Source organism: Mauremys mutica, chromosome 2 (genome assembly GCF_020497125.1).
Source record: "Mauremys mutica isolate MM-2020 ecotype Southern chromosome 2, ASM2049712v1, whole genome shotgun sequence".
Taxonomy (NCBI): domain Eukaryota; kingdom Metazoa; phylum Chordata; order Testudines; family Geoemydidae; genus Mauremys; species Mauremys mutica.
This window is the reverse complement of record NC_059073.1, coordinates 177,017,659-177,029,921: the sequence shown is the minus strand read 5'-3', so window position 1 is coordinate 177,029,921 and position 12,263 is coordinate 177,017,659. Positions and strand designations below refer to the sequence as shown.

The 12,263-nt window shown below is 45.0% G+C and overlaps 1 protein-coding gene across 1 annotated transcript in view; it reads left to right on the top strand.

The window, feature by feature from the left end:
* Positions 1-12,263, top strand: part of LOC123364581 (dynein axonemal heavy chain 5-like) — a 317,201-nt gene that overhangs the window by 147,383 nt on the left and 157,555 nt on the right. Inside the window, exons 45-46 of the mRNA XM_045006814.1 lie at positions 4,709-4,896; positions 5,787-5,981. Coding sequence (XP_044862749.1) covers positions 4,709-4,896; positions 5,787-5,981 — 383 coding nt within the window. The remainder of the gene's footprint in view (positions 1-4,708; positions 4,897-5,786; positions 5,982-12,263) is intronic.

The following is a 12,263-nucleotide window of genomic DNA, read 5'->3' as shown; positions in this document are numbered from 1 at the left end:
GGAGAAAGACAGCATTATTTATCTTCCAAAAACTTGATAGCGCATGATATAATCTATGCTGCTGTATGTAGTTCTTAAACATAATCCAATTACTCTGTAAAGGTCTGTGCTATTGTATTTACTTGCAAAGAATCGATAAAATAACCACTAAAACTGTAAAATGACCCTGTTCATGTGCTCACAAAAGCCAAGTAAGAAAAAAGAATTCAGCCAAATAAAGGTATGAGGTGGATTCATCACTATGCTCATCCAGTTTACACCAGTATACCACCATTACAATTAATGGAATTTCACTGATTTAAAACCAGCGTAGCACTGTGGGGAATCGGCTTCATCATATCTTTAAAAAAGCCATCACATTAGAAAAGAGTTAGCCATTCACATGGACGAGCTAAACGAGATACAATGAAAGTACTGGATCATCTCCCTTCCCTAGTTCCACACATGGTGAGGACCCTCTGTGGAAAGATCTCCCCTCTTTACCCAGAAGGAGGCTCAGCCTCTCTTTGGCATGGTTTTCTTCCACTGCAACCGCGGCACACACATGGACCCTAAGGAGGCCTGACAGTGTACACTTGGGGGGAGAAAACTGGGTGGGACAGGTGGGTTTGCACATCATCCAGTGTGTCCAGGTTTGTGGAGAAACATGAAAAAGGTAATACGGCCCCAAATTGTAATAACTCTTCTACAGTCTCCCTCTGGAGTCCTAGGAGCCACTGCAGCCAGAGTGACAAGGAGCAGCCTGCTGGGGCCCAGAGTTGTTGTAGAAGCACTGGGCTTCCATGTAGATCTGCCAGGTTTGGGAATGGACCTGTGGCCTTTTATGCAGAGGGGTCAATCCCTCCTTTCCATGGGATGCTGTGATGAAATCCTCATAAAGATTTCTTACCACAGAGTCCCCTGCTACAGTTTTTAACACCAGAGGGATGCTCTCACCCAAAGAATGCGATTTATGTCTATATTAACATAGTGTGTGTGTATGTAAATGCATATGCACAAAAAACTGGGTATTTTCAGTTTCTTGGAATTTTGTGGGAAAACAGCTTCTGCAGAATCTGTAAAATCAGCCCTTGATTTATTTCACCTGTGCAGTAAACATTGGCATGAAAAATCTGAGGACCCTGAACATACTATAGTTCAACATCACAGAGCCACTAATGCCTCTTGTAGGACATGTGCTTTGTTGATAAAGGTCTGCTGGCTGGGGTGGGGAGGAGCAGGGAGTAGGTTTCCTGACATGTTTAACCTTTTTTGTCCTAACCAGTTATAAGACTCTGAGTTTTATTTCTGTTATGTTCTTTTTTAAAGCTCCAGTGGTGAAATTAAAATAGGTTCTTAATTAATAAAGTGAAATGTGGCCTGCCAAAGCCAGTGTTACATATCTCATCATAGATTTGGCTAGTATATATGTATGAGACAGATGTTTTCTACACCCCATGTAATCTGGGGCAAGTTAGACCTAAATTCTGCAGAAGGGTCCTGGATTCCTCAGCACTTTGGTGCAACAGATGAAAAATTCTGTAGCAGCTTTATTTAAATTAAAAAGGAAGAGTTTAAATTAAATACGAAAAGAAAAAATATACCCAGTATAAAACCCCCTGTGCATTTTATTTTGATAATAAATTCAATTTCTATTTCCACTGCTCAATGTTTAATGCTTTCAATAGACTGCACGTTTCTGTATGGACAGTGAGTAACTGCGTTAGATATCTTCAGGGCTAAAGCTGGAATTTTTGGCAGCTAGGTTGGGGTATTTGGGGTTTTGGACATTTGAGGTTTTCAGAAGAAGCTTGTCATTGTGGGATAAACATATTAGCTGGATGTTCCTGCTAAACGTATCAGCAGTGAAGTAATTAACTGAGTTGACATTGGGCCCCGATTCAGGAAAGTATTTAAGCATGCTTTTAAACCCCTCTCCCCTTTTAAGCAAAGCACTTGAGCACATGCTTAAAAATGAGCACATGCTTAGGCACCCTTCCTGAATACAAATGCTCTCCTGAGTCAGGTTTTGAATTGTACATTTTAGATTTCATTGTTAGCCACCCATTGAGATGAATAGTACTGCACACAACTCTCCGATATTATTTCACACTGCAGGAAGACAGCCCTACATTGATTGAGAGTTGGTTTATGTTTGTAAAGATTTTTTCATAATAATAACGGCTAACAAAATTTGTAAATGAAAGCTTAGATTCTGTAGGACAATTCTGTGGCAAGGGCTGGATAATATGGCATTCATATGGTACCCGAGGAGGGAAAAATACAGAATATGAATATGGAGAATCATGGCATATACAGGGCCCTGTCTGTTTTCTTCTTATAGTGGTTCCATGTTAGAGAATGTTTTTAATAGAGCATTCCATACAAAGAATATAAAATAGTACTATATTAAAAAAATTGCTGTAAATAGTCTTTCAGGTCGAATAGCCTCATTCTCTATTTCTCCCTCCTTGGGTACCATGACAGTCTGAACCTCTGGCCTCTCTGTACCTCATCCCTTCCCTCTACAGTCTGTCCAAAAGGATGCCACCAATGTCATTTCCCTCTCAACTCTTTCCCCGTATCTTAAATCTTTGTCCTGGCTCCTTCTCTCTCTTTTTCTTTTGTTCAGTTTGAGTTTCTTGTACTTGTCTTTAAAGCACTCCACAGCTCCATTCTAGCTCACAGCTCTAGTCTTCTCTCTTCCCATCTCATCCCAGGTCACTCCCTCTACTGCACAATGATCTTCGTTTCTTTATCCACTCCCAAAGTAATACCTTCCTCCATGCCCCCCTCTATACTTGGACTGGCCTCCCAATCAGTCGTTACCAGGAGTTAGCCATCTTCTGCTCCAAACGACTGTCTGGGTTAAATCCAGATGTCCATGGAGATCCTTCCTGCAGGAGAATGGGGGATATTCTGCTGCACAAGAGCAGGCAGGGTTTAGTGAGTCTGCACAGAGGCCGCTCCACAGGGACCACCCGCTAAGGTTCCCTCTATCCAAGTGCATCAAGGTTTGGAGATGGGGCAGGAGTGGGCTGTGAGAGGAGAGGCAGTGGTGCAAGTACGGTGGTACTTGACGTACCAGAAAGATATTTATAGCTGGTATGGTGTACCGGAAAGATAGAGGACGAGCTCACCCCCAGCCCCGCCCCTGCCCTTCCACTGAGCTGCGTCTCCTCCGTCTGTACAATAGCCCTGCTGGAGGTCAGGGCTGGGGGTGCGAGGCTGGGGGCAGTACAGCTTCTGGAGGAACTGCTGGCGTTCTGCTCCTTTCCCTGCTGCAGTTCCCAGTGGGGAAAGAAGCAGAACGCCAGCAGCTCCCCCGGCATGGCTGTACTGCCCCCAGCTCTTCCATGCAGCTGTATCTCCTGAGTCCTCCTGCCCAGGGTCTGTACAGCAGAAGTCTGTGGTGCAGCGGGAGGAGGACAGAGACCCGTCCCCTCCCTCCCTGCCCCGCCGGGCCAGCTCCAGGCTTTTGGCCACCCCAAGCAGCGAAAAAAAGACAAAAAGAAAAAATAAAAAAGCTGCGATCGCGATCGGCAGCAGCTCCATTGCACCACTTTCTTCTTCGGCGGCACTTCGGCGGCAGGTCCTTCCCTCCGAGAGGGACTGAGGGACCCGCTGCTGAAGTGCCGCCGAAGAGCCCGACGTGCCGCCCCTTCCCCTTGGCCGCCCCAAGCACCTGCTTGCTGAGCTGGTGCCTGGAGCTGGCCCTGCCCCCACAGGTAACGTGGGATGGATGTGGATCATAGGGAGGGGATGGGGAGAGCGTGGGGCTGTGGGCGGGGCAGGAGGGGTCACATGGGGAGGTCACGTGCCCCCTCCCATGAGTGCAGTGTACCAGCAAGAAATGATCTCTGCTTGCACCACTGAGGAGAGGAGACAGTGGATCAGTTCCTGCACACATTTACTGGCTGTTGCCTCTCTTGGGGTGGGAGTGAAATGGCAGAAGGGGCTACTACAGCACCTTCACTGCCACGCCACAACTTGGGAGAGAATTTCTGCCCTCATCCATAATTGTAAAATCCCCTGCTATGAGCCTGGTGACTTGGACTTGATGCAGAAATGGAGGGATTTGACCCTCTTTAAAAGTACACCTGTACCAAGAGGTTTATAACTTCAGGCCACAATTCCACTCCATGGCCTGTTATGTGCATTTGTTGTAATGGTGTGTGACTTCAGATTGTTAGTTCTTCAGGAGGAGAACTCTGTTTTCCATTCAGTTCTTGCTATGTGCATTGGTTACTATAGAAAGCTGAGTACAGTTGTGGTGCTATCAGGAGTACAATGATATCTGGATGTGGTCCCAAGCTCTACTTCAAGTGAACCCCCTCAAACACAACTTCATACAATCCTGTTCCTGGCCCCGTGAACTCTTGGCTCTCCATGCACTGCAAAGAATGGTGGGCCTTTTTTTTTTTGCCCATAGGTGCTGTATATAAATATAATATTTACAGTGGTCCCTTGCTTTGATAATGGTAGCTGTAAAAGCATACGATTCCCTGCAAAGGTGTCCATACATCTATTTTATTGACGAGTGTTTCCCTAGGTGGTTCTAATGGGTGAGCTGATTTATTTTGAGTTTTTCCTCCTTATGTTTTATCATATTCTCTTAGTTTTTCTCATGCTACATTATATATCCAAAATATACTGTACTTTATGTATGGCCTGATGTAATATATCTAACAAAATTCTTGTGGTTCTCCCCCCCTCAATTTTCTCATAGGTTTGGCCCAGTCAGGTGCATGGGGTTGCTTTGATGAATTTAATCGCATTGAACTTCCTGTTCTATCAGTAGCTGCTCAGCAGATCTATATTGTGCTTCAGTGTAAGAAAAATAAGAAGCTCCAGTTCATCTTTACTGATGGTGATGTTGTTGACATGGACAGAGAATTTGGCATATTTCTGACTATGGTATGTGTGTGTGAATCATAGCATCAGAGGACAGACTCCTGGTTCCTTTACCCACAAAATAGTCTTATGGGACTATTTGTATGCAGTCTATGAAACTACTTGTATGAGTAAAGGAATCAGGATTTGACTGATAGTGTGCGGGCTCATAAATAATATTGACATCCTCTGTTGCCCTTATCTCTAATAGGAACATAGAACTTGCTGTACTGAATACGAGTCATATTTCCATCATAAACCACATGTTTCAGAGTGATTTTTTTAAATTGGGTATTGAAAACTTGTCAGGCTGATTTGAAATCCAAGCACTAAATATTTTTACAAACAGGAATGAAAAGAAGGACACACAGTCGGCTTTTTGAAGACCCACTATAGTCTGTCTCATCAACCTCTTCATCAGAATTTAGAATGTTTGGTGTCAGCCCTCCAGTATTTAGGGGTGGCACAAAGCTGCCTAAGATCCAGTTTAATTGGCCACTGGAGGATTCCTCCTGAGCAGGGCAGCAGTGCACAACTTCTGCCTGCCAGCATAATGGGTACAGAGACAGGGGAGCATAAAGCTGTGCTGAGTATTCCTCAATCATAATTGAAGATCGAGGCATTTATCTTTATTTTAAAATTGTTTACTTTAAAAAAATATTAATAATATGATTGTGATTTGCCAAAGCAATACATTTACTAGACATTCCTGTGGTCTCAGAATAGGGGTGTGATATTACATATTGCATGAGCGGCAGTATTTTAGATGAAATTGGATAATGGTATGTGAGTGCTCTGGTTGTCATATTCCTTCACTCCTGTGTTTATATCAAGTAATATCCAGAAAAAAATAAACTCTCTGCTCACACAGAGAGTAAGTGATAATTTATTATTTTGCACTCTGTGTCTTTCAGAATCCTGGTTATGCAGGGCGACAGGAACTTCCAGAAAATCTAAAGATTCAGTTCCGTACAGTGGCTATGATGGTGCCTGACCGTGGTATCATTATGAGAGTCAAGCTGGCAAGTGCAGGTTTCCGAGACAATCAAATCCTTAGTCGAAAATTTTACACACTCTACAAACTTTGCGAGGAACAGTTATCTAAACAGGTGAAGTAAACATTTGTTTAGGAGTAAGCCACTGCTGTAAGCGAATGCACCTCTACTCCGATATAACGCAGTCCATGGGAGCCAAAAAATCTTACCGCGTTATAGGTGAAACCACGTTATATCGAACTTGCTTTGGCCTCGAGCATCTCCATTATTAATAGTCAGCAATAGCTCCGCCCCCATCTGACCCCCACTTACTTCCCTCCCCCTGACTGATCCCTCAGAACCCCTTACCCATCCAACCCCCCCATCCCTAATCACCTCCAGGACTCCCACGCTGAGCCACACGCCACACCAGGACGGGTGCTAGGACCCGGGGAGCTGGCACACGGAAGTGCTCATACCTGCTTGACCAAATCAGCAGGGGCAAGCCCCGCGGGAACTGGCCCAGCGGCTGCTGCCCTGTCCACGGAGCGCGCCTAGCCTAGCGCGACGGCTGAGCCCGCAAGGGGGAACAGGGCTGGCAGCCTTGCCCGAGGTGCCCACATGCGCCTGGTCCCCACCCCATGCCCACACGGTGCCGGGGGAGGGTGAGCCATCGGCGGTCAGCTCCTGCCATGCATGCCCGTGCTCAGCCCGTCTCTCCTCCTCTGCAGAGCCCTGTGCAGCCCGTCTCTGGTAAGGACGTTGTGGCCAGCTGCCCACCGTGGTGCACAGAGCCCCTGACTGCATGCAGGTAGTCTGGCGTGCTATGGACCCGGAGAGCCTGCCCGGCGCTGCTGCGAGTGGGGCACAGCCTGCCAGCTGGGCCCGCTGTGTGCCAAGCCATGCAGCGCTGGGACAGGGGTACCTGCACGGTGCCATCTAGGACGGGCACCTCTCCCTGCCCTGGATCTGCAACTTCCCCGCATGGACCAGTCTTCCCCAACTTCTCAGTGCCGGCTGGAGCCCGTGTGACGTTCCCTGCACTGCCGCTGCCCTCCTCAGGCTGTGGCTCCCCACTGCTCCCTGTCCCCTGATCACTCCCCGAGACCCTCTGCCCCTTATCCAACCACTCGGCCCTGGCCCGGTACCCTTAACATGCCGCTCAGAGCAGCGTGTCAGAGCCAGACACGCTGACGCACTGATCCACTGGAGCGTGCAGCCCTGCCTCCCCAGAGCGCTGTTACCGTGTTATATCTGAATTTGTGTTATATCTGGTTGCGTTATATCGGGGTAGAGGTGTATTTGGCATTTTTTGTGTGTATTACTGACTATTTTGAAGTTGAGTAAGCCTACTTGTTTGGTTAGGTTCACAGTTCAGAATGTACTAGCAACTGGATCTTAAATAATCATGTTATTCTAATTTCCAGAGTACTTTACCCACTAACAGAAGCTTGTTGATTTGGTGTGTGTGTGTGGGGGGGGGGTTGTTTTGTTTTTTAATTAAAAACTCAAGCTTTAACGGATGAAATATCAGGGACAGTTTGCAGATATGTTGGTAGAAGCCAGTTTTTTCACCCATTGCTCTTAAAAACTTTTTTCTTCTTTCTGATTTTGTTTATTTGCTACAGAAGTGTGTCTGTGTGTGTGTATATAGTCAAAAAGAGGTATTGAATTTTATGAATTATAACTAATTCTACAATGTCCAGCAGTCACATTTCTGTGTTTGGCACATCTTGCTGGGTGTTACCATTTTATCTAGTGAGAGTTATTTAAATACAGGTTTTTGGTGAGAATCTATACAGAAATTGCTGAATTCTGAGTTTTCTGCCTTGGATGCCCACTAGGGGCTCTCAAAGGGGAGCTAGCCAGAGAGAGGAGATGTGAACATTGAGGCAAAACACAAACTAGGGCTATGTCTACGTTACGGACCTTACAGCAGCACAGCTGTACCACTGCAGCTGCACCACTGTAAGGTCTCCCATGTAGCTGCTTTATGTTGGTGGGAGGGCACTCTCCTGCCGGCATAATTAAACCACCTCCAACGAGTGGTGGTAGCTATGTCGGTGGGAGAGTGTCTCCCACTGACACAGCACTGTCCACACCGGTTCTTTTTCGGGAAACTTATGTCGGTCGGGGGGGTGTCACAGCCCTGACCGACAAAAGTGTTAGTGTAGCCAAAGCCTAGGTGTCCTGCAGTTTGGGACCCACTGAAGAATCATATTGGGACAGCTTCACCACTGCATTACTCCAGTTCTACCCCATGGTATCTCCATTGACTTCAGTGGAGTTATCTTGGCATACAATTTGAGCAACCAAGGGGTGAATCACACCCATTATTTCAGAGAAAAGAAATGTACAGGTTGGGATGTTTTTCTCTTTCCATGTATTAATTCTTCCACCCCCACCTCCACCCCCAGACTCTGTGAACTGCCTTGCCTCATTATTTTTGACAACATTAGTCAAATTTCACTCATATAGCAGCTCTCTGCTGCAAATTGATTTTCTGACGGGTCATGTCAGCTGCTAGCTTTCCCGTAATATTGCCAGAGGGTCTGCCTTGTCTGTGAACTTCCCATTCAGTCCCATATATTGATCCAGCATCATTGGTAACAATTTACATATTGCTTATGATCCTGCTTCATCAGTCCAGCCATCTGTCCACTTTTCGCTTTATAGCAGGCCCTTTGAGGTAACCAGACTCTTTTTTTCTGTAGAGGCATCTTCTAGCACCTTGGGAGAAAGGGCTTCACCGTGTCAGAGGGTGTTGTGGAGTGAGATGACTTGTCTCAGAAAAACCCTGTGCTGGGTACAGATTTGTCATCAAGTTTAGGAATATTGTATGTACGCACCATTTCCTGGGTCAGCAACACAGATATCTGCAGAGATATTGTATTGGACATGGTCTGGCCTGTTTCCCCAGGGTCAATCTCAGTGGGATGTTGTACTGGATTTTCTTCTTGTCTGAATGGTTTGTCTGTGTTGTTTCTGTTAGTTTCTGTTTTGAACATGGTTCTCTTCACTGTCCTGGGAGGTACATTCACAGACATTAGAACTGGGAAACTGTATGTGGAGCAATATGGAATTTCACCCCTAATATTTTGTCTAGCCTTGGAACGGATGGCTGTTGCTTTTCAGTGTGATTGCCCCCTGGAGTTTTTTAAAACGACTACCACATCCTATGTGTTGGTGGTTATTTGGCTGGGTCGTTTGTATGTTGGGAGGGTTGCCTTGCCAGCTCCAGGTGATGATTCTGTATCCTTGTCAGGAGTCTGATACTGTCTGTTGATCAGCTGTTTATGGTGGGTGTCCTAGGTGAAAGTTCCTGGCTGGTTAGTGGCTGTTCACTACCTGTGTGTCCTGTTTGTGGTACCTGGGGTGCCTCAGTTCCTCACATGCCAAGTGGGTCTCTGTGGGACAACGCACGTGTGTGTATGCATAGTATACTGATGACTCCTTGCTAGGCCTTCTGTACCTACCATTAGGAGAGGGAACCGTTGGCCATTGGAGAGGTTTGCTCCAAGCTATCCCTTCCTTCTGGTGCTTGGAAGTGCTACCATCTGCTGGACTCATTACAGTATGCCAGCTTGTCCTGCTTGTGCATGATAATCTTCTGTACCAACATGCTTGCTCCAGATAAGGTGATAGATTAACTTGAGGGACCTGTTGGAGTTCCTATGTACTGCTTTTTTAGGTAAGGGAATAACAACTTCTCTGGATGACCATAGCCAGGTTTTATCTACTCGCTACCCCTCTTCCAGTTTACCTGTAGTAAGCCAAGTGCAAGTGTGCACTGGGAGAGCACTGGATAGTGTGACGTGGAGAGGATTTACTCTGCATCTAAATAGTTTACTTACCAGAGCTTCTGTGCATCTGTGTTATTTAGACTGGCAAACTCCTGAATATCCCAGTATGGGACTAGGGCCATGCTGTGACTGTGTATGATTATGTGAATAGATAGTTTATAATCCAAGATAGATAAATCCAAAGATAACAGTGGAGAGTTGCAAAGGGATCTCACTTGACTGGTGACAAAATGGCAGATGAAATCCAGTGTTGATAAGTGCAAAGTAATGCACACTGGAAAACATAATCCCAACAATACATTTAAAATTATGGGGTCTAAATTAGCTGTTACAACTCAAGAAACAGATCTTGGAGTCATTGTGGATAGTTCTCTGAAAATATCCACTCAAAGTAAAGCATCAGTGAAAAAGGTAACAGAATGTTAGGAAAGGAAAATATAATAATAATGCCATTATATAAATGCATGGTGCACCCACACCTTGAATAATGCATGCAGTTCTGGTTGTTCTATCTCAAAAAAAGGTATGTTAGAATTGGTAAAAAGTGCAGAGAAGGGCAACAAAAGTGATTAGGCATATGAAACAGCTTCTATACGAGGAGAGATTAAAAAGACTGGGACTGTTCATCTTAGAAAAGAGATGATTAAGGGAGGATATGATACAAGTCTATAAAATCATGAACAGTATGGAGAGAGTGAATTGGAAAGGTTATTTACTCCTTCACATAACACAAGAACAAGGTGGTCACTGAATGAAATGAGTAGGTAGCAGGTTTAACACAAACATAAGGAGTTACTTCTTCAGACAATGCCCAATCACCATGTGGAACTTGTTGCCATGGGGTGTTGTGAAGGCCAAAAGTACAACTGACTTCAGAAAAGAATTAGATAAGTTCATGGAGCACAGGTCCATCAGTGGCTATCAAGATAGTCACTGATGTAGCCCCATGCTCCTGGTGTCCATGAACTTCCAACTTCCAGAAGCTGGGACTGGACTGGATCACTCAAAATTGCCACGTTCTGTTAATTCCTTGTGAAGCATTTGGCTCTGGCCACTATCAGTTGACAGAATACTGGGCCAGATGGACCCAATATGTCCATTCTTATGTTCTTATGGACATGAATATGTTCTTATGCTCTTGTGAGAGCGGACAAATGACATTATATTGATAATCTGACAACACAAGCAGAGGATGCAGCTGCTCGTGTTGAACAAGGAACCGTCTTCCAGCTTATCAGTGGTAAACAGCAGACACCAACAAATACTCTCATCAAGGACAAACAAGGCCACCTACTAATAACAGAAAAAGAACAAGAAATGCGCCGGACAAAGCATTTCAAAGAATTGCTGATCAGAGAGCCATCTAAAGAGGAAGCAAGCATCCAGGAGGCAGAAGACAATCTCGATATCAACACAGACAGAAGAGATCATTCAAGCCATCAAATCCTTAAAAAATGGGAAAGCTCTTGGTAATTCTGGAATGCAGAATTGTTCAAGGTAAATCCTGAGTTATTAGCATCTATCCTGGCCCCTCTATTTACATCAGTCTGGGAAAGGGAAAAAGTGCCAGGAGAGTGGACCATTGGGATTATAGTGAAGATACCAAAGAAAGGAATTCTCTGTGATTGTAATAACTGGCGTTGTATCACACTTTTATGTGTGCCAAGCAAAGTATTGTGTAAGATCATAGTCCCGTGTATATCAGAGGCAGTTGATAGTTTTCTCAGAGAAGAGCAAGAAGATTTTTCGGAAAGGGCATGGATGCACAGACCAGATCTTCACTCTATGAAACATAATAGAACAGTGATTAGAATGGCAACAGCAGTTCTACATAAACTTCATAGACTTTGAGAAGGCTTTTGATAGCATGCACAGGACCAGCCTATGGCACATTCTCATTCCTTGAAGACTTGGACTTCACAGATGATCTCGTTGTCCTATCACATACCCAACACCATATACAAGAAAAAACAACTTGACTCAACGCATTCAGCCAGCAAATTGGACTGAAAATCAATCGCAGTAAGACAGATATCATGACCCTTAATATTGCCTCAGCCATCACCAGTACAGATAGAGGATTATGTTCTCACCAATGTAGAAACATTCACATACTTGGGCAGCACCATAAGTCAGGACGGTGGAACAAGCCAGGACATCCGGTACAAAATCAATAAAGCCAGAAACACCTTCAAGAGCTTAAACACAGTCTGGAAATTATCAAAATTCAACACCAAAACCAAACTCAAGATTTATCAGAGCTGCATACTTTCAACATTACTTTACAGTGCAGAATGCTGGGGAATGAGAAAGTATGACATGTCCAAGCTGTCTTCACTCCATACATTTTTCCTCAGAAAAATCCTCTGTATCTTTTGGTCCAGAACACTCTCAAACCAAAATCTATTGACACAGTGCATCCAAGTGGATCTGAGCACCATCATTGCCAAGAGGTGTTGGAGATGGATTGCCCATGTGCTTCGGTTGGAAACTGATTCCATCACCAGAGTAGCAATAAGATGGACACCTGGAGGCAAGCGAAAATGAGGCTGCCCAAAAACAACATGGCGAAGAGCTGAGGAAGCCGAGCTGAAAAACCTGGAACACAGCTGGG